Here is a 21,722-nt window from a genome sequence, read left to right as displayed (position 1 = left end):
CTGCAGCTCACCTGACTGCACTAAGCCACAGAGAGCTGAGCCCTTTTGCCTCTCCTGTCTCAAGACTCTTCACATTTTCAGTCATAGAAATGAGCATTTCTACCCCTAAAAAGAACACTCAGCAGATGTGATGGTGGAAAATAAAAAACAGAGACAAAATTCTTATAAGGACACGCTAAGCCTCTCTTCTGCAGCCCACGCTCTTGAGAGTCATGAGTGCAGATACTGATTTTTTCCATTAAGGGCGGATGACATCTGACATCCCTTGGGAACATTGGAGCTGTCACAAACCAGCTGCCAGGTACACACTGCAGCAGAGAAAAGCTGGCTCCTTGGCCGTGGACAGAGGTCCTGCTCCTCACAGCACACTCAGCCAGCACAAAACAGAGAAGGAAATGCATTTCATTTTGGGGCGGGGGGTGGATTTCTATGAAAAAAGGAGTGGCTTTGCTTGGAGAAGTCTGTCATACTTTTTCCTTGTCTATTCCAGTTTTGAACAGTACCCCTATGCCAAGAAACAGCAAATGTCTAACGGCAGCTCCATCACCCAGTTCCTCTTCCTGGCCTTCGCAGACACGTGGGAGCTGCAGCTCTTGCACTTCTGGCTCTTCCTGGGCATCTACCTGGCTGCCCTCCTGGGCAACGGCCTCATCATCACCGCCATAGCCTGCGACCAGCGCCTGCACACCCCCATGTACTTCTTCCTCCTCAACCTCTCCCTCCTCGACCTGGGCTCCATCTCCACCACTCTTCCCAAAGCCATGGCCAATTCCCTCTGGGACACCAGGGACATCTCCTACGCAGGATGTGCTGCACAGCTCCTTCTGTTTGTCTTTTTCATTCCAGCAGAGTATTGTCTTCTCACTGTCATGGCCTACGACCGCTACGTTGCCATCTGCAACCCCCTGCACTACGGGACCCTCCTGGGCAGCAGAGCTTGTGTCCACATGGCAGCAGCTGCCTGGGCCAGTGGGTTTCTCACTGCTCTCCTGCACACGGCCAATACATTTTCACTACCCCTCTGCCACGGCAATGCTGTGGACCAGTTCTTCTGTGAAATCCCCCAGATCCTCAAGCTCTCCTGCTTAGATGCCTACCTCAGGGAGGTTGGGCTCATCACATTTAGTGCTTTCGTATTTTTGGGATGTTTTGTTTTCATTGTGGTGTCCTATGTGGAGATCTTCAGGGCCGTGCTGAGGATCCCCTCTGAGCAGGGACGGCACAAAGCCTTTTCCACGTGCCTCCCTCACCTGGCCGTGGTCTCCCTCTTTGTCAGCACTGGCGTATTTGCCTACCTGAAGCCCCCCTCCATCTCCTCCCCATCCCTGGATCTGGTGGTGGCAGTGCTGTACTCGGTGGTGCCTCCAGCAGTGAACCCCCTCATCTACAGCATGAGGAACCAGGAGCTCAAGGATGCCCTAAGGAAACTGGCCCAGTGGACGCTGTTTCACCGACAATAACCTGCCTCCCCTTCTCTGCACATTCCCCAGAGTTCATCTTAGGCCATGGCTCTGCTTTTTTCTCTTGTGATAATCCTGCTTATATATAATTTTCTGGGGTTATACTACTTGTCTTGCGGCTTGATCCTGTGACTCTTGCCCAACACTGTGTCAGATGTGGCATGCCCCATAGCAGCTCTTCAATAAAAGGGGATCTCCCAGGTGCAGCACCTGAAGGTTGGGCTCTTCCTCGAGAGTTGCTTCCAAATAAATATCCAAGGAATTGATATTTTTAAAAGTCTGTTCTCCTTTTTATTCTCAGTGTTTTGGGGTTAAGCTCACGGTACTATTGGGTTCCACTGGACCAAACGGTCTGGATTTAAGAGCTCTCCTCTTGGTGTCCAATGGCAGGGGAGATGGTCCATGACCTCCCATTATCTTCTCACATTTCTTCATGGATGACAAGATTAATGGCACATACCAGAGTTTCTGGAAATAAATTTGGAGGGGTCAGGAGAGGATGCCCTGGGGTTGCAATGAATGGAGACTCAGAAGGTGAAACACCCTCCAAGGTGAAGTCCCCCAAAAGGAAAGCAGCAGATCTACGTATCCCTGGACAAGGACTCTGCAGTGCCATGGGAGTGAGTGGGGAGCCAGCAGGCAGAGGGAGGGGAGACTGGAGAGATGCAGGAGGTGCCGGAGGAGGCCCAGGGCCAGGACTGTCGTGCTGTCGTGGGGAGTGGGGCTGGTGGGAGCAGAGGAGGGGGCAAATTCAGTCAGGGTTGGGCATCAGCTGCAATATGAATTCAGGAGAGGCAGCGAGTGAGTAGCCTCCATTTCCTCGTGGCCTTGGGGCCAGCACCATCCCTGGGGCTGATGGGGAGGCTGACCTTCCCATTCAGTTCCATTCACTCCTTCCCATCGGCAGGCAGATATTCAGCCATCTTGGCAAGAGAAACACCACCATTCCGATCATCCCTCCCTTTCTTCTTCTTCCCCCCAGCTTTTAATTGCTGAACATGACGTCATATCATATGGAACATCCCTTTAGTCACGTGGGGTCAGCTGTCCCAGCTGTGTCCCCTCCCAACTTCTGTGCACCCCCAGCCTACTCGCTGGTGGGGTGGGGTGAGGAGCAGAAAAGGCCTTGACCCTGTGTAAGCCCTGCTCAGCAGAACGAAAACACCCCTGTGTTATCAACACTGTCTTCAGCACAAATCCAAACCACAGCCCCATACTGGCTACTGTGGAGAAAATTAACTTTATCCCAGCCAAAACCAGCACACCGCTCAGCCCCCAGCATGATGTGCAGGTGTGGCTGGATCACAGGCTGTCCTCCCCCAGGGACATTCTCAGCAGCACCTTGTCCTTCGTGGAGATCAGCCCCACCTCTGGCACAGGCCCCACGGTGCTGCAGAGTCACCTGGGACAGCAAACCCCTCTCCTGCCGGGGCTGCACAGCCCTCGCCTCTTTCTCTCTGGCCTTGGGCACTGCAGCTTTTGCTCTCGGGGTGGCAACCTCATCCACCATTCTGTTGCCACCTGCCACCCACTCCAGCATGCCTCTGCTGGGAAGCAAAGCCTTCCCACACACGGGGTCCCATCTCTGGGGACCAGCTTTGCATGGGACAAGTCTGCCCTTGGCCCTGGTGCCCCATCGGAGGGGCTGCAGCCCAAATGGGCACCAAAGCCCACAGCCTGGGCCACAGAGAGCAGGAGCCGCGGGTGCCATCACAGAGCTGTGACTTCAGTGGAATAAGAGCTGAGGTGGGGAAGGACAGCTCCCACGGCTTTTGTGGTGGGTGGAGATACAATATTTTGAGGAGAGACAAACAGGGAAGACGAGAAGTGGGGGCTGCCTTGTGTGACGTCAGGGCAGTGCAGGTGCATGGAGCTCCTCTACGGCACAGGGAACAGGAGAGGTGAGAGCTTGTGTGGGGGTCAGACGAGAGGCCAGAAAAGATGACACTGCGGTAGGAGTTACTTCTGGTTTGTGTCTGGCCAGCAACAAAACACCCAGAATCACTTGCTCACTCCCCCACTACAACCCCAGGGGGACAGGGGAGAGAATCGGAAGTGCAGAAGCGAGAAAACTCAGGAGTCAAGACAAAGAGGGTTTAATAGGTGAAGCAAAACTGTGTGTGCAGGTAAAGCAAAATGGGGAATTCATTCACACTTCCCATCGGCCAGCAGATGTTTAGCCACTGCCAGGAAAGCATCATGTGTGTCAGTTGTTTGGGAAGACAAATGCCATGACCACAAATGTCCCCCCTTCCTCCGTCTTTCCTTGCGGTTCTTTTGTTGAGCATGACATCATTTGGTACAGAATATTGCTTTGGTCCGTTGGGGTCAGCTTTCCCAGCTGTGCCTCTGCCAACCTCTTGCGTACCCCCAGCCTACTTGCAGAGGGGGCAGAGTGTGAGAAGGAGGAAACCTTCAGGCTCTGCAGGGACTGCTCAGCAGTAGCCAAAACCCTGGTGTGTTACCAGCACTGGTTTAGTAACAAACCCAAAGCAGATCACCATACGGTCTGCTATGGAGAGAATTAACTGCATCCCAGCCAGACCCAGGACAGAGCTACAGGTCATAGAGTCAGGGTGAGGAATGAACTAAGTCTTGTTTAAATGACCTGAGGAAATCTGTGGATCCCAGACCCTGGCTCTTATGGGGGACTCGGTCTCCCTGGTGTTCACTGGTCAAGTGAGACAGCAGGATGCAAACAGTCCAGGAGGTTTCTTGTGGAGGTTCTGGAAAAGTTCTCAGCACAGCTGCCAAACGGGCCACCCAGTCTGATGTTCACCTGGACCTGGTACTCCCAAAGGAGGAAGAGCTGCTCAGGGATGTGAGGACCAGTGTCTGCCTTGGCTGTAGTGACCGTGAAATTGTGATCTCTTGGATCCCCAGGGATGTGGGGAAGGAGAGAAGCAGAGAGCAGATCCTGCACATCAGGGCATGAGAACTTGACCTACTGAGGACACTGGCAGGTGCGAACCCATGGGGGCAGTGTCAGGGCCCTAGAGCAGCCTCACATGGGCCTCCACCTGCATCTCTGCCCATGGGCCCAGGAGACCACTGAAGCCCAGGCCTGAGGTTCAGCCCCAGCTTGATCTAAGCTGTAGGTGTTCGGGTCTCCAGACACAGCCAGAGACACAGCCTTGCCTGGCCATGGACCTTGTTGATTCGGACTTGCAGAGGCACTCCCCAGCTTGAGTCTTTATGGGGTGTCCAATGAAATGACACCATCGCCCTCCAGGTGCCAGACCCCGGCTGATTCACAGAGGCCAAGGGCCTTTCTGCTGCCTTTCCTCCCATCACTTGGTCAGGTTTTGGGAGGAGAGGAGGGAAAAGCAGGTGAGGTTTCTGGGTGCCAAGGATTGAGATGGGGGAGCAGAGCCCTCACATGTGAAACGATCTAAAGGCTATGCTAGTTCACAAGTGTTCTCTTCAGCTCCTTTCTCGGAGGTCTTGAATCTTCAGCAGGAACCTGGAAATGCTGAGATCCCTCCACCTCCCTCTCCTTTAGCAATTAAGTTGACAGTACCCAGGCCAGAGGCTTTCTTTCAATCCTGTGTCCAGCCTAAAGCACCCCGTGGTCTGGAGAGATGCCAGGAAACTTGCAGAAGAACCACACTCCTCTGCACAAGAAGGTGGATGTTCCCAGGAATCTCCGGAGGCATGGCGTACCCCTAGCTGTGCTCAGGGAGCTGCTCAAAGGCCTCGTCTCCATTTCTGTAATGGTGGCCCAGATGCCTGGTTCATGTGTAAACTCTCTCGGTGGGTGCTGACATTTACTGAGCAACCTGGTCTGACCTCAGAGCTGGCCCTGCTTGGAGCTGGGCATTGGACTACAGAGCACCTGAGCTCCCTTCCACCCTGAACTGTCCTAGGAGCACAGGATGTAGAGACCCTCACCTCCAGCTTCATCTTTTCTCATAGGGCACGTGGTCAAGGCACAGGCTCATGGAAGGGTTGGTGGGAAAGAGACTGCTGGGGGTCTCTAGTCCAGCCTCCAGGCTGGCTGGGACTTTGTGGAGCAAAGAAGAGCTCCAAAGGTGGAGATCACAGCAACGCTCAGCCTAAAGCTCCCAAGAGGCAGTTTGTGCCTGTTGCCTCTGTCATATCATTGGCCACTGCAGAAAAGAGCTTGGCTCCATCATCTCTCCAGGTAGCTGTAGGCTCTTCCTAGGTTGCCCCATGCCTCCTTTAGCAGCCTAGAGAGGCCCAGTTCCCTCAGACTCTCCTCACAGCTCCTGCTTTAGGCCCCTAGCTCCATCTTGGCAGACCTCCTCCGCACCCTCTCCAGTTTCTCCACTTTCCTTTTGAAATGGGAGGCCCACTGGCTCCTATGGCATCGTCCTGGTGCCCAGCCCTTCTCCTCAGGGCACTCCTCAGCTGGCCAGGTCTCCACCCATGCTGCTGCATGGAGTTGTTGTGCAGCTTGTGGGTTGAGATCAAAACAGATAATAGGGGACAAAAAGTGTAAACCCAAACATAAACCATAACAAAGAGGCAATCACTTTCCCCCTCCCACAAGCAGACTGACGCCCAGCAGTCTCCCAGCAACAGACACCTTGAACGACAAAAAACTCCTCCTCCTTCTTCCTCTGCCACAGATTTCATTGCTGAGCATGACGTCATATTGTACGGAGTTGGTCACTCAAGGTCAGCTGTCCTGGTTGTGTCCCCCCACCAACTTCTCACCCACCCCCAGCCTACTCACTGGGAGGGAGCAGAGTCAGAAACAGGGAAGCCCTTGGCGCTGTGCAAACACTGTTCAGCAACAGCCAAAACACTGGTGTGTTATCAACACTGGTTTAGGCACAAATGCCAAAGACAGCGCCACAGAGGACGTTAACCCCATCCCAGCCAGACCAGTACACTTGAACCAGGGGCCCAGAAGTGGACACAGTAGTGCACTGGTGGTCTAACAAGTGATGAACAGGGGGAGACAATCACTTCCCTCACTCTTTTGGTGAGGCTTCTCTTTACACACTCCAGGATACTGATGGCCGCCTCTGCCACCAGCTCACACTACTGGGTTTTGTTTTACCTTCTGTTCCGCAGCACCACCAGGGCCTTTTCCGCAGAGCTGCTCCCCAGCCAGGCAGTCCCCTTCCCCTGCCACTGCAGGCTGTCAGTCTATCCCAGGCGCAGGACCTGGCCTTTGTCCTTTGTCTATCTCATTAAGTTCCTGACAGGACAGTCCTCCCACCCGTCAGGTTTCCCCTGAAAGGCATCCCTAAGGCAGAGGAATGGTCCTTCCAAGTTAGGATTACTGAAAAATGTGGTGAGAGTTGCCTCCTCCGGGCCGTAGATACAGGTGTTAAACTGCACAGGGCTCTGGAAAGTCCCCGGTGCCACCTCACCAAACCCCAGTACGTCCCCTGGCCTCCAGGTAGAGCATGGCCCCTTCACCCTGCTCTCTCAGCCTCATCATCCAACTGGTGTTTTGCTCATCTGTTTGTCTCCCTGTCCAGACTGGAATGGCCTAACTTGGGTACAAGAATATTGAGGGAGACCACGCCAAAAGTCTTGCTGAAGTGGAGGTCAATGACATCAGCTGTTGTCCCCTCATGCTCAAATGCAGCTCCTTCATCATGAAGGCAACCCGGTTGGCGAGGCATGATTTACCCTTGGTAAGTCCATGGCGATGCTCTTCTCTTTTAGGTGCCCACAAATGTCACCCAGGAGCACTCATTCAATGGCTCACCCCCCCACCAAAGTGAGCTTGTGCAGCCTGTGGTTCCCTGGGTTGCACTTCTGGCCACTTTCAAAGATGAGTGCAACTCTTGCTTGTCCTCACTCACAAGAGACCTCTACCAATCCAATGATATTTCAAAAGGGATATTCCAAAGAAATATTGATCTTGCCCCGTAACTTCATTACCACTATTCTTCCTGTTATACGGTGTATTCAGTTTCTCTAATCTTTCATATAATTTCACCTGTCCTCATACAATGACCATTTCTGATGTCACCTTTGCACATGCAGACTCTCTAGACAAAGGCCCGTTCCATTAGTCTCTAATTTTCTCTGGACGTTATTCTTTGTTCATTCAGATAACTCTCACCTACTCAATTGCTGCTTTGAGCTTCAGGGAGTTAAAAGCTTGCCTGTCTTTCAGTAGTCTCATTGGCTCTTTAGCCAATTCTTTAATTATGATTGTATCTAACTTTTTTGTATCTATCTCAAACATTTCTCATAAGATTACCCCTTGTAGAAAGACAACCTCATTACAGACAGCTTGTACTTAGCATATGGTTGAGGAGTGTGTTTTATTGTTTATGAAACTTTATCATGCTTTGCTTTTCTCTGTTTGCAAATAGAAAATGTTCTTATGTGGCCTGTGTGCAGCCAGTTCTCTGAGGAGAGCAGGTGGGAGATGGTGCCATGGAGCTGTAACACCCAGCTGCAGAGATCAGTGGAGAAGTCTGATGCAAGGAAGAGTGATGTAAGTCCCAGATGGCCAATGAGAGAAATGGTGAGGCTTGGGATGTGAGGAGCAAAGTTCTCCATACAGAGTCAGACCTCAAGGGACTGCTTCTCCTGCCTGCCCAGACCTCCTGAGGAGACACCCTGGATCACTATCACTTGGAGAATGCTTCCATCACCTCTTCTCTAAACTGAAGAGTAATAAAATAGAAACTTTAAATAAAAAATATATTTATTAGGTGCACTTTGAAATCTTCCTCTTTATCTACACTATGAAATGACTCCAATTAGCTGTACAAGCTTGGAAGACCTGAAGAAAACTACAGGAAGAGAAATAGCTCCTTAAGACTTTCCTTATTTTAATGAGACCCATGGTGTATTTGGTGCTGAGTCCTTGAAGCTCCCATGATGAGAGGAGAAAGAACAAACCTCTCAAGAAGTTAAAGTTAGAAGCAAAACTCAAAGTACCTTGAAGTATTAATGGGTCCCACTGAGGACCATTACTGACAAAGCCTCCCCATGGCCTCGTTAGAGCAGATCATTGGAGGCCATGCTTGCAGGTAGGCAAAGGCACTGTGCAGGTGGCTGTAATGCTGAGAAATCCTTGGTTTATTTTGTGAAGCAGAAAGGCCAAGCCCTCACCCCCAGGCCCTGGGAAGGCAGATCCTGTCCCTCACGCGTGGCTCAGGGCTCTTCTTGGGGGCAGTTGGATGTGGGGGTGAACAATGCCAAGGGTGGGAAAATTCTAAGGTACCTCCCGGCCTCCCAAGGAAGGGGCAAGGAGGAAGAAATGAAGTCCAGAGCCTCAAAAGAAAGTTCCTCCCTGTAGGTCTTGGTGGCAGAGGCAACTGCCTTAGCCAAGGGGACACAGACCTCGCTTTTGATGGGCCTGTCAGCCCTGCTAGAGGTCTAGGCCATCTCTGCTGCAGGCTGTCCTACGCTGTCCCATGCCTGCACCTCTTGCCCTTCAGGCTGTAGACACCCATCTTGCTTTCCCACCTGGCTCTCACCCCAGCATTTCTAGACCTTCACTCATGTCTCTCCACCCTCACTGGCTTTTCCTTGAAACACAAAGCCATGGGCTGATCCAGACTCCCTCTGGGTGACCTCTTACACCACAAGGCTACCCTTTGAGTGAGAGTTTTTTTTCCCCACATCCAGTCTGAACATTCCAAGCTGTGCTTTGTGGAGGTTTCCTTCTCTTCCCACTACCAAGGTTGCCTTCCCTTTGCACTGCCAAGAAAAGCTCCATCATCTCGGAAACCACCCTTCAAGTAGTTGACGGCCACTACTAGAGAGCCCTGAGCCTCTACTTCACCAGGCTAAAGAACCCCAGGTCTCTCAGCCTCTCCACAGAGGCCCCAAACCACATCCTGGCAGATGTCCTCTGGGGCCACTCCAATTCGTCCCTATTCCTCCAGACCAGGGAGGCCCTGGTTTTCCATTTCTTCTATCTAAGAAGAAATTCTATTCTATTCTATTCTATTCTATTCTATTCTATTCTATTCTATTCTATTCCATTCCATTCCATTTTCTTCTCTCCCAGAAGAGATGGGAAGGCTGTCATTAGGTCTCCCCAAAGCCTTCTCCTCTCCTGCCTTTGCACCTTGGCAGCAAAGGCAGACAACGGCACCCTGGCCTGCATTAGGCAGAGCACTGCCAGCAGGTGGGTGGAGGTGATCCTTCCTCTCCACTCAGCCCTGCTACAAGTTGTCTTGCTGACTTCCCTCAAGGGTTTCTACATCCCCACCTCACTCCCACTGCAGCCAAAGCTGCCCTCCACATCTTCCACCAGCTTCTTGTGAGAAACAAGTCCAGGAGAGCATCCCCCCATGGCAGATCAGGGATCACCTTCCACCTTCCCTCTGAGTGAGGCCTTCTAGCAGAGGTCCATGGCCTTCAAAGTCCCCAGTGACTACCAAGTCCTTTGTGTCCCTTCCTCCAGCTTTCTAAAGGAGCCCTCACCCTCTTCCTAACCTTCCTCAGGCGGTTCGGTGATCCCGACCATAAGAGCATTGTACATGGAGGAGTTAGTGATCCCCCTAACAGTAAACCTGAAAAGACCCTGGCCTGCATGTGCCGCGCTGTGCTGGGCTCCACGTACAGCTTGGTCTTCAGGCTGTGTTGTGCTGAGCATATCCCTGGGTCACAGGAGAAACTTGACTGCAACAGAGGAATCTGCAGGAAGCTCCACCTGGTACTGGTGATGAGGCCAACTGCATGTCCTTACCTTTACCAAACACTGCAGCAACAAATTTGCATGTGAACAGCACTTCTTAGGGCAGGAGAAATGACGACTAGAGTTTGTTTCCCTGTTAGAAAACAGGGAAAGAGATCACAGGGGCAGATTCCACAGATGGAAGCTGCACAACTTTCTGCTCCACTGTCAAAGGCTCTGGCATCTGAAGGAACCTAATATTGCCTCCATGATCTGCTCTTTGTTTATGGTGTTTCTCTAACAAATGGCATTTTAAACACCACCTCACAGCGTCTGCGTGCCTTTCTTAGTGGGGACATAACAAACCAGAACCTCCAGGTACAAAACAGCCACCAAGTCACGTGCCTGCTGCTGGCTCTCAGGTTCTCTGCAGAAGGAATGTCAGAGCCAACACCCCAGCCCTGTGCCTGCTGATGGCCAATCACTCAAGGAGATTGGAGACTAAGGGGGCCTCACACTCCCCTTCACGGCCATGTGCCTCCTGCTGGCCAATGAGCTCCTCAGACACAATTGATAACATAATAACATCCCAACCCACCAGCCTCCTTGTGGCCTATCAGCCCACTGGACAGAAGTGACCTCACCATGATCTCCCAAGCCGCGTGCCTGCTGCTGGCCTTTCAGCTTCTGGGATTGACCCGGCCAAGCCCTGTGCCTGCCCCTGTCCCCTCAGCTACTGAGGTGGAAAGGAAGTGACAACCCATACCCAACGCCTCTTCCCGGGTTGGCCTACCAGGTAATTAGGGGGCGTGGGGGAAGCTGTGGGTAGAAGGAGTGACCCCTGGCAGGGCAGGGCAGGGTCCTTCTGCTGCCAGGAGGGTGCTGTGTGATACAGGGCTGCTCACAGCTCCACATCACCCCCAGGGACACATCTGAGTGCAATCGTCCTCCAGCTGAAGGAGCTGCCAGCACCGGGCAGCTGAGCCCAGGACTGGTGGGCAGACTGGCCGTCCTCGCTCGGCACTAAGGGACAGTCCCTTTGCCTCTCAGCACCCGCAATGTTTCACGTGGAGTGCAGCAGAAATGCCAACAATTTCTGCCTTAAAAACACTCCTCAGGTGTGGTGGGGCAACTAGAACAGAACAAACCCAACAAACCCCCCCAGCTCTGCTCTGCAGTCAGGTGAGTTGGGAGCAACAATGCTGCAAAGCTCTTCGATGCCCTGAGTGGTTTTAATCTGGGATCTCTCCTGTTTCCTATTTGCCTATAGCTGTAGGGCAGGACTGACTCCTCCAGAGCCCCCAGCAGAGCTCCCAGCTCCTTGGCCAATTCACTCTGGGACACCAGGGACATCTCTTATGCAGGATGTGCTGCCCCGGTCTTTTTCTTTCTTTTCTTGATGTCAGCAGAGTATTGTCTCGTCATTGTCATGGCCTACGACCACTGCGTTGCCATCTGCAAACCCCTGCTCTGTGGGACCCTCCTGGGCAGCAGAGCTTGTGTCCACCTGGCAGCAGCTGCCTGGGGCAGTGGGTTTCTCCATGCTGTGCTGCACACTGCCACTGTGGACAGGACAGACATGGACCTGTTGGAGCAGGTCCAGAGGAGGTCACGGAAATAATCCGAGGGCTGGAACGCCTCTGCTATGAGGACAGGCTGAAGGAGTTGGGAATGTTCAGCCCAGAGAAGAGAAGGCTCCAGGGAGACCTTCTTGCAGCCTTTCAGTACTTAAAGGGGGCTTGTAAGAAAGATGGGGACAGACTTTTTAGCAGGGCCTGTTGCGGTAGGACAAGGGGGAACGGTTTTGTACTAAAAGAGGGGAGATTCAGACTAGATTTAAGGAAGAACTTATTTATGCTGAGGGTGGTGAAACACTGGCACAGGTTGCCCAGAGAGGTGGTAGATGCCCCATCCCTGGAAACATTCAAGGTCAGGTTGGACCAGGCTCTGACCTGATCTAGTTGAAGATGTCCCTGCTCCTTGCAGGGGGGTTGGACTAGATGACATTTAAAGGTCCCTTCTGTCATGGTTTAAACCCAACCAGCAACTAAGCACCACACAGCCGCTCGCTCACTCACCCTGGTGGGATGGGGGAGAGAATCGGAAGGGTAAAAGTGGGAGAACTCACGGTTTGAGATAAAGACAGTTCAAAAGGTAAAGCAAAAGCTGTGCGCACAAGCAAAGCAAAACAAGGAATTCATTCACTACTTCCCATCGGCAGGCAGGTGTGCAGCCACCTCCAGGAAAGCAGGGCTCCATCACGCATAGCGGTTACTGGGGAAAACAAACGTCATCGCTCCAAACATCCCCCTCTTTCTTCTTCTTCCCCCAGCCTTATATGCTGAGCATGACGTCATATGGTATGGAATACCCCGTTGGCCGGTTGGGTCAGCTGTCCTGGCTATGCCCCCTCCAGCTTCTTGTGCACCTGGCAGAGCGTGGAAAGCTGAAAAGTCCTTGACCAGGGTAAACACTACTCAGCAACAACTCAAACATCAGTGTGTTGTCAACGTTATTCTCAGACTAAATCCAAACCATAGCACTATTTACCAACTGCTAGGAAGAAAATTATCTCTATCCCAGCCAAAACCAGGACACCTTCCAACCCAAACCATTCTATGACTCGATGATGAGTAAGTATGGTGCTGGGACATCTTAGGTGATTGAGGAGCATTAGCTTTGAAAGAAGCTGGATGTGTTGCTTGGGGATTCACAGGTTTGGCAAAGCCCCAGCAAACCAGAGCTTTGTGTTAGAAGGAAAAGGCAGGGAGGACAAAAAGCCGTTGGTAAAGCCTGGGAGATCCTAGGTTCAGAGTGAGGTGGGGAAGTAGTGGGGGGTGGCCAAAGTCTGCAGGAGAACTGCTGCAGGCATGGGACAGCATGGGAGAGCCTGTGGTGGGGATGACTGAGAGCCTTGGTGGGGCTGGGACTTCCCCAACACAACCAAGATCTCTGTCCTCTCAGCTATGAATATCGTCACTGCCACCAAGAACCATGAGGGGACATCATTTCCTTACAGCCCCATGCCCTTGTGGCCTCCTCATCCCTCCATGGAGTTCAGGCAGTCCTAGGGTTGTCCTGCACTCGGCATCGCACCCCCCCACATCACACTGCTCCATGACGAGCCCTGAGCAACACAGGAGAGAAAGAATCTCCCTTCCCCGGGATCAGAGCTGGCCCATCCTTCTTGATGGAACACATCAAGGGCTCACATGGCATCAGAGCCGCCTGCGCATTGCCTTTGTCACCTGTAACCAGTGCTTACCTCTTTCCAGTTTAAGGCAGCCCCCAGGCAGGGGTACCTCCACCGGTGCTTCCCTTCATGGCTTCATCTGTGATGGTCCTCAGGGGGCCCACTGACACCCTCAGAACCTTGGAGAGTTTAATCAGATTTTAAATACTTCTTCAGCGGCTTGTTCAATCTTCTTTCAGGATCTGCAGTTCAGGAACTCGGCACCAGAGGGCTCACTGAAATGCAAAGACCCGAACGTGCCAGGGCTCTCCGCAGTTTTCTTTAATTCCTCTATTCTTGTGTAGTTCGTTAGAGAGATTTCAGGAGTATAGTCTAAATGAGAAGATTTCAAAAAGAAATAACGGTTTATAAAGGTTTATGCTTTTTCCAGTTTTCTTTATTTTCCTGCTTACAGAATAAACAATATAAAAAATCTCCAATTCATACTGATCCAAAGTGTCTCATGAGGAGGTATGAGTACGTAGGAAAAGCAAGACCCTTTCTGTCAGATGCTCTAGAGACGCTCTTCATCCCACCCCCACCCCCAATCCCCACCTGGGTACTTGGGAGGGGTCTGAGTGAATGGAGAGTAATGGGAGGGGGAAAAGGGGATGGACACTCGAAAATGCAAAGGTGCAGACAGTCCGCTGAGGAGATGACTTGAGAAATGGTCAGTGTAATCAGGACATGTGGAAATACCAAAAAGATTAGTGAGATTCCGTACATTCTGTACTGGGCAGAGCAGTGGTCAAGCAAGTGCTGGGAAGATCAAGGTTTCTTCTCCTGAGAGCAGTACACATCCTGGAAAACTTCTTGATGGCAACACAGGGAAACACTCTCTCTCCATTAAAAGTATTCAAACGTGAAAATGTTCCCGTACTACGTAAATGTTGAGAAAATGTCCTCATCTTTGCAAGCCGAGCTCCGATCTTGACCAGAAGCCTCCAGTGCCAATTGAGGAGGTCCTGGTGTGCCTGACACACTCACCTGGGACTGGTAGTGACCACAGGGGGCTGTGGGAGACCAGGACCCTCCAACTGAGACTGCAGATGGAGGGCGACACCAGGCCTCTGCGCTCCTGTAACTCAAGCCACCCTGATGTCCAAAATTGTTCTTAAAAAAAAAAAAAACAAAAAACAAACCAACCCCAAAACAAACCAGCCCTCCTGCCCCACCACAGGACAAATATTTGGAAAGAGGGAGGGTAAGGGCATAAGGAGTTCTAAAATCTGTAAAGTGCAATAATACAATTATTTTGCTTTATTTCTTTATATTTCTTTTCTTTTTCTGTGTGCTCAGTTTCCAGGTCACCACGTCCCTCCAGGCCCAACCAGCCAATCATTTCTTTACCCATCAACTTATTCAACCATGCAGAATGCAACGTCCTAACTTGTGATCCAAGAGGACACGCGAAGGGACGCACTCCTCAACCAAAGGGAAGCTAAGCAGCCTTTAGCTCCCCAGCTCATCTTTTGGGCCTTTTTGAAAGATGCTCGCAACATTTGCTTTTTGTCAGTCTTCAGGAAGTTCCCCTGACCTCCTTAACCTCTCAAAGGTGATGATGAGTGATGCCACTGTGACATCGGCCTGCTCTCTCCTCACCCGCGGAGGCAGCCCCTCTGGTGCCCTCGACTGTGAAGGGCTCAGTTTGCCCAAGTAACCCCTGACTCCATCCCCCATCCACTGCTGGTTGTTGTCCTTGGGTTCTGCCGCGAGGTCCAAAGGCCTTGAAGACCTTGCTGGGAAAGACTGAGAGAAAGAGGACACAGAGGATGTCAGAGCTCTCTGCATCTACTCTCCCTGAAGTCAGAGGTGGCCCCGCGTTTTCTGTGTTTATCCTTTAACTGTCACTGAAGTAGTAGCAGCTCATTGTGGTCCCCTTGGACTCCCTTGCAAGGGTCATCTCTAGGGAAGCTACGGGTTTCCTAAAGCCGTTCCTATTTCTAAAGCCCTCCATCTGAAGTGGGTCTCTGCATCCACCTCCTGGAGGCTTCCATTACCTATGGAGCTTCCTCGTGAGTTCCCTCTTCACCCAAGCTGGTCTTGTGAGCTATGTACTCACCCCTGCTCTTCGTGGGCGATTCTGTCGTTAAAGACAAGCTGTACTGAGTTGTGCTGCCCTTCGCTGTGCCCACGGGATCCCCACTAGAAGCCCCCTGAATAGGCCAAAGTCTTCCCCTCTGAGGTCTGACACCTGCACCCTGCTCCTCTCCTTCCTCAGTCTGCTCAAGAGCTGGACCCCCCTATTTCATGGTCACTACAGCCAAGGATGACACTGGTTTTCACCTCCCTGACCAGCTCTTCATGGTTTGCAAGGACCTGACCCAGGTGAGCATCATCCATGTTGGTCCTCTGGTGGCTTTCCTAAGAAATTGCTCCAACATCCTCCAGAAACCTATTGGTCTATTTTCACAGTGCTGTGTTCCCCCTCCAATGAATGTCAGGGTAATGAAAGTCCCCAGAAGGAGCCCCAGGTCACTCATCTGGAGATTTCCTTGCGTTGCTTAAGTAAGAGCTTGGCCACCTCCTCCCCTTGATTGCAGGTTCTTTATCTCCCACCACGATGTCGCCCTAGCTGGCCTTTCCTCTGATCCTCACCCACAAGGGCTCACCCAACCTGGTGACTCTCCCAGCAAGGAGCTCCATACATCCCAGCAACTCCTTCCCACAGAACGTATTCCTCTTCTGATGCTCCGAGCCCATCTCTCGTGAAGAACCTTTATCCATCCATTGCAGCACACAAGTTGTGTGAGGTGTCCCACTGTGCCTCGGAAGTTATTCCACCAGGGTCACAGCTTGTGACAGACCACGGGGTCCAGCTCCTCCTGTCCGTTCCCAGTCAGAGGACAGTGTTGCACATCTGGGCTGCAGCCCCTGAGTTGTGGCTCCAGGGCCAAGCTCAGAGCTGTCATGGTGAACAGGGGTACCAAGCACCCAAGAGCCCGTGTATGTGAGACATGCTGGAGCGGATGGCAGATGGTGTTGTAAGAAAGACATGGGGTGCCCAGAAAGAGAGCAATCCCTGCTGTCCCCAAGGTCAGAGAGAAAGAGGGCTGGGTTGGGCAGCCCTGGCAGGAGAGGGCATTGCTGGCTGCGGCGTCTCTGCAGCCCTGGAGGGCCTTTGGTGGAGAGAGGCACTGATCTCCTGGAAGGACAAGGTGCTGCTGAAATTGTCCTTGGGGGTGCACATCCTGCGATCCAGGCACACTCTGAAGTCATTGGACTCTTTGAAGACCGTATCATCAAGAGGGTGAGTGAAGGATGGGGAGGGAGAACCAGAAGAAGCTGAGAACGTAGGCCCACAAGTGGAGACCCCCGCGCAATGTGCTGCTTATTCATGCAGTGCCTTGCATCTACTGGAGAGAGATGGGAATCAGCCACTGTCACACAAGCACCCAATTACTCTGAGATGCCGCCTGGGGTGTCTGCCACGCACCCACTCTGAGTGGACATGGCTTTCCTGCAGGGCCTGGCTGTCCCTGCCAGCCACGTGCAGTTTTGGTGGAGAGCCTTGGCGTCTCACATGGCACTACAGGCCCGTGTTTGGCCATGAAATGAGCAGCTGCCCTGAAGGAGGTTTGGCTACATGGGGACGTGTGAGACACCTATTGTTACAGCCAATGGACAGCTAGGAAATACAGGTACGGGAGGGGAGAAAGAGACAGACTTCGCTCTCCCTCTGGCACATAACTCCCTTTGGCCAGCTGAACACCTCTATAGGTGGCCCTGAACAGCGTGAGTAGGGGCAGGTGGTGATGTCCTAAACGTGGGCATCTGCCGTCATTTCAGCTGGCATCCTCACCAGGCTGCAGGATGATGCCCCCAGATGTTTCCCAGTCTCTGAGTTCTGCTCCATTATTGTGGACAACATCTGGCACCCCAAATGTCACCAGGTGTTGGTGTGTGAACTCTCTTCCATGAAGAAAGGCTGAGAGAGTTGGGGTTCTTCAGCCTGGAGAAGAGAAGGCTTCGGGGAGACCTTCTTGCGGCCTTTCAGTACTTAAAGGGGGCTTATAAAAAAGATGGCAGCAAACTTTTTAGCAGGGCCTGTTGCGACAGAACAAGGGGGAATGGTTTTAAACTAAAAGAGGGGAGATTTAGACTAGATCTAAGGAAGAACTTTTTTACACTGAGCGTGGTGAATCACTGGACCAGATTGCCCAGAGAGGTGGTAGATGCCCCATCCCCGGAAACATTCAAGGTCCGGTTGGACAGGGCTCTGAGCAACCTGATCTAGTTGAAGATGTCCCTGCCCACGGCAGGGGGGTTGGACTAGATGACCTTTAAATGTCCCTTCCAACCCAAACCATTCTATGATTCTATGATTCTATGATCTCCATCGATGACCATGGCACCATGGAAAAGAGTGCGGGTGCCTATTTCTAACAGACACCACCCCTGAAGCAAGAGGAATCTCACCTCCTGTGGGTTTGTGGCAGGCGTGGGAGGGAGCTGAGGTCCCTTCCAGCCCCAGGACTACAGACCCAGGGTGAGATGCCTCCATTGACTCAGCCGATTCCCTTCCCTCAGCAAAGGAGGTAAAGGAGATCCCTCCCTGCCAGTGTCCAGGGGTCCTGACCAATGGTGGGACAAGGAAGGTGATTCTCAGACCCAGCTGTGTCTCTGAGAGGAGAAAGGCCGCTGCTGGAAAGACATGTCTCTGCAGAGGTGAGACAGGCAACACTGGGGATGACTTCAGTCTCTTTCCAAGCAGGTCCCTGGAGAGCCCCAGGGACACCTGGAGGGAGCGCAGGGCGGGGTGGGGGGCAGAGGAAGTGACGTCTTGGGCGGGTCCTCTACTCCTGGGCTGAGACAGGCTCCTGGGATGGAGGGAGCTCACGGGGAGCAGGCAGCGCTGCAGAGAGACAGCTCTGCCCAGGAACGACTCCTCTGCAAAGCGCAGCAGGGCTCTGGGAGAAGGAGTAGGGCAGAGAGAGGTTCCAGGCAGTCTGCAGTGGGAGGACAGAGGAGAGCTCGAAGGGAGGAAAGCTTGACAGCCCCTGACACGGTAAGTCTCTTGGTGCAGGGCAATGCAGCTGCGGTTCCTGGAGGGGTCTCCTAAAGCTATCCCAGCCTCCAGCCTGCAAGATCTGGCAGGAGGACTCCCAGGCCAGGGGCTCCTGTTAGACAAGCGTGAAGGGGTGAAGCCAGGCTGTGCACCCAGAGCTGCCCAGGGCATTTCAGAGGGGACTCTTCCAGAGGAAGACCAAGGCAGGGGATACCTTAAAGGTAAAGAGCTTTCCTCAGTCTCTGCTTTCAGGTTCCTGCTGTTTCAGGAAAAAGGGTAAAGGCGCTGCTGCCTTTGGAGAGGGAGACTGAGAGTCCTGAGCCGCTCCACCGAGAGATCAGGAGGTCTGGTAGGAGCCAAGTAAACTGCTTTCATCCACTCCTCTGGCTCCAGAGAGCACCAGCATCACCTTTGTTGTCCTCGTCGGGGTTTGTCTGACCTGCTCCTTACTGCCTGCAAAGGGGGAGTACCTCTAGAGAGTGCCTGGAAGTGGGAGGTTTCTTCAGGTCAGAGCTGAGCAGAGGGGAGTCGGTGATGGGGGCTGTGATCCCTGACTGGGAACCATTTGAGGGCAGAGAAACAGTTCCCGGCAGGGATAGCTCCAGGCAGCAGAGACATGGGCAGAGAGCTATACGGAGCTCCAACCAGAACTGTCATGGGAGGGAGAATTTGGGAAGCTCCCTGTCATCCCCTCCAATGCAGACCCCTTCCTCTGAGCAAGACCCCGGGTCTCGTCTCCCACCCAGCAGAGCCTCTGCCCTCAAGGCGGTGTGGTCCAGGGCAGGAGCTGCCTCCTCTGCAGCCCGAGCTCTAGCGCAGCAGAGGTGCGTCTCTCCCGACACGTGGCCACTTCCCTCTGCAGGGGAAAGGGGCTGAGAGCCACTGCCCTGGGATTTTGCTCACTGGGAGGTGCTGTGCTCTGCTGGGTGAGGAGAAGGCTTTCCTGAGCGCCTGGCCGCTTCTCCTCTCCTTGCTTCCCTTAGGAGGAGAGTCACAGAGCTTTTCTTTGTTTCCCCACCTGGTTGTGCTGCTCTTCTTCCTGCTCCTGGGGTCCCTGGCAAGAACCGCTGTGGTGTGGCGCAAGGGGTGGGGGTGTTGAGTGCCTGCTCTGACACTGCCCTGGAGGTGCTGCCCTGGAGGTGTTTCCATGCGACCAAGGTGCCCAAGCCCTCTCTGAATTTTCCAGCCTCGAGACACTGCACTCAGTGGCTGGGCAATGAGACCCTCAGCAGACGTCACCTGATGATGCTGGACAGGGAGTCCTGCGGGGCTGTGAGCATCACTCCAGAAGGGCAGAGCTCTCCTGTAGGACCTTTGTGATGTCCGAGAGCACCTCATCTGCCCATGCGAATCACCATCCTTGTCCTCTCCTCTTCATCATACTCTGCAGAGCTGTGCTGGAAAGGAGAGGTGGTTTTAAATCTGCACGTTGAACGGGACCCCTCTGCTCCCAGTCCAGCCCAGTGCCTTTTCAGAGCAACCTCTGTGTGTAGCCCTCCTCCAGCCGAGAGCGGTGCAAGCACAGAGCAGCTGGGCACCAGGCTGAGGGACAGAGCAGCCCTCCTGGGTGCCAGCACTGACGCAGGTTTACACCGAGAGCAACGGGGCAAGGGGGCAATTTTACCCTTTCAAGAACATTTCCCAAGTTGGGGTGGGGGTGTCTGAATACTAAACCACAGCGTAACGAGACACATTTGCTGCACCTCACTTCCCACCTTCCCTGTGGAAGGCAGCGTCCTTTCGAGCTTTTTACCCTCCGCTATAGTGCAGCACAGGGAACTCCTCCCCAGGAACCCTCCCTCCAAACACACGGGGCTATTGCTCCTTCCATGTGTCAGTGCTGTAAAGCAGGGCTGACCCTTCAGGAGCCCGTGGGTAAAGGGCACAGCCCTGCACAGCGCACTCAGCCAGCACCCACCAGAGCTGAAGCCTCGGAGCTGCGTAACAGTCCCCCAGGAAAGAAAAGCACCCGGAGGTATTCACGATGAATGAATCAAATTTTGCTCAGAGAAGCTTCTCTGAATTTTTCTGTTTTCTCTCCTTTGACAGTACCCGTGACCAGAAGCAGCAGATGTCCAATGGCAGCTCCATCACCCAGTTCCTCCTCCTGGCCTTCGCAGACACGCGGGAGCTGCAGCTCTTGCACTTCTGGCTCTTCCTGGGCATCTACCTGGCTGCCCTCCTGGGCAACGGCCTCATCATCACCGCCATAGCCTGCGACCACCGCCTGCACACCCCCATGTACTTCTTCCTCCTCAACCTCTCCCTCCTCGACCTGGGCTCCATCTCCACCACTGTTCCCAAAGCCATGGCCAATTCCCTCTGGGACACCAGGGACATCTCCTACTCGGGATGTGCTGCCCAGCTCTTTCTGTTAGCCTTTTTCATCACAGCAGAGTATTGTCTTCTCACTGTCATGGCCTACGACCGCTACATTGCCATCTGCAACCCCCTGCACTACGGGACCCTCCTGGGCAGCAGAGCTTGTGTCCACATGGCAGCAGCTGCCTGGGCCAGTGGGTTTCTCCATTCTCTCCTGCACACGGTCAATACATTTTCACTACCCCTCTGCCATGGCAATGCTGTGGACCAGTTCTTCTGTGAAATCCCCCCACTCCTCAAGCTCTCCTGCTCACACTCCTACCTCAGGGAGGTTGGGCTTCTTGTGGTTAGTGCCTGTTTAGCATTTGGATGTTTTGTTTTCATTGTGGTGTCCTACGTGGAGATCTTCAGGGCCATGCTGAGGATCCCCTCTGAGCAGGGACGGCACAAAGCCTTTTCCACGTGCCTCCCTCACCTGGCCGTCATCTCCCTCTTTGTCAGCACCATCATGTTTGCCCACCTGAAGCCCCCCTCCATCTCCTCCTCAGCTCTAGATCTGGTCATGGCAGTGCTGTACTCAGTGGTGCCTCCAGCAGTGAATCCCCTCATCTACAGCGTGAGAAACAAGGAGCTCAAGGATGCCCTGAGGAAACTATTTGAAGACGCATTACTGCAGCATCAATAAGGTGTCCATCCTCCTCAGGAAAAGCTCAGATGTTCTTTTGATCATATGTGTCTTGTTTTTCTCTTTGTTTCTTATACATCATATATTACTTCCACTTAAATAATATTAGTCTTTCCCACCCCCACCAGTCTTTTTGGACCCGAAAGACCTCATGTACATATGGAGCCAGGCTCCCTGCGTAGGTAAAGGAGCTGGGAATAAAGAATGCAGCAGAAAATTATTTGTCTCTGCTCCCATCTCTTCCATCTCCTCTGGAGCTGGAGGTGCAGCCCCAGCACACAGGAGGGCTCAAGGGGCCACGAGCCCCCCTGCCACATGGAGGAGCAGGCACTTGTGGACCTCGGGGCTGCCCCTCGCTGCCTCAGTGGACAGATCCTTTCTGCCACCTTCACATGGGGCTGCTGCTTCCCTGGAGCCATGGCCGTGGACGACAGCAGGACTTGGTC

At 53.1% G+C, this 21,722-nt stretch overlaps 2 protein-coding genes across 2 annotated transcripts; both read left to right on the top strand.

The window, feature by feature from the left end:
* The first annotated feature begins 524 nt into the window (after nt 1-524).
* On the top strand, nt 525-1,460 carry LOC142076187 (olfactory receptor 14C36-like). The gene has a single exon (XM_075138567.1). The coding sequence runs from the start codon at nt 525-527 to the stop codon at nt 1,458-1,460; it is 936 nt and encodes a 311-aa protein (XP_074994668.1).
* Nucleotides 1,461-20,340: 18,880 nt separating this feature from the next.
* LOC142076241 (olfactory receptor 14C36-like) lies at nt 20,341-21,276 on the top strand. Its single transcript, XM_075138620.1, has one exon. It carries the CDS (start codon nt 20,341-20,343, stop codon nt 21,274-21,276), a length of 936 nt encoding a protein of 311 aa, XP_074994721.1.
* Nucleotides 21,277-21,722: the final 446 nt, after the last annotated feature.

The sequence above is a fragment of the Calonectris borealis genome, unplaced genomic scaffold, assembly GCF_964195595.1.
Source record: "Calonectris borealis unplaced genomic scaffold, bCalBor7.hap1.2 HAP1_SCAFFOLD_35, whole genome shotgun sequence".
NCBI lineage: Eukaryota > Metazoa > Chordata > Aves > Procellariiformes > Procellariidae > Calonectris > Calonectris borealis.
Note: the sequence above shows the minus strand (reverse complement) of the source record. Positions and strands in the feature narration are given on the sequence as shown.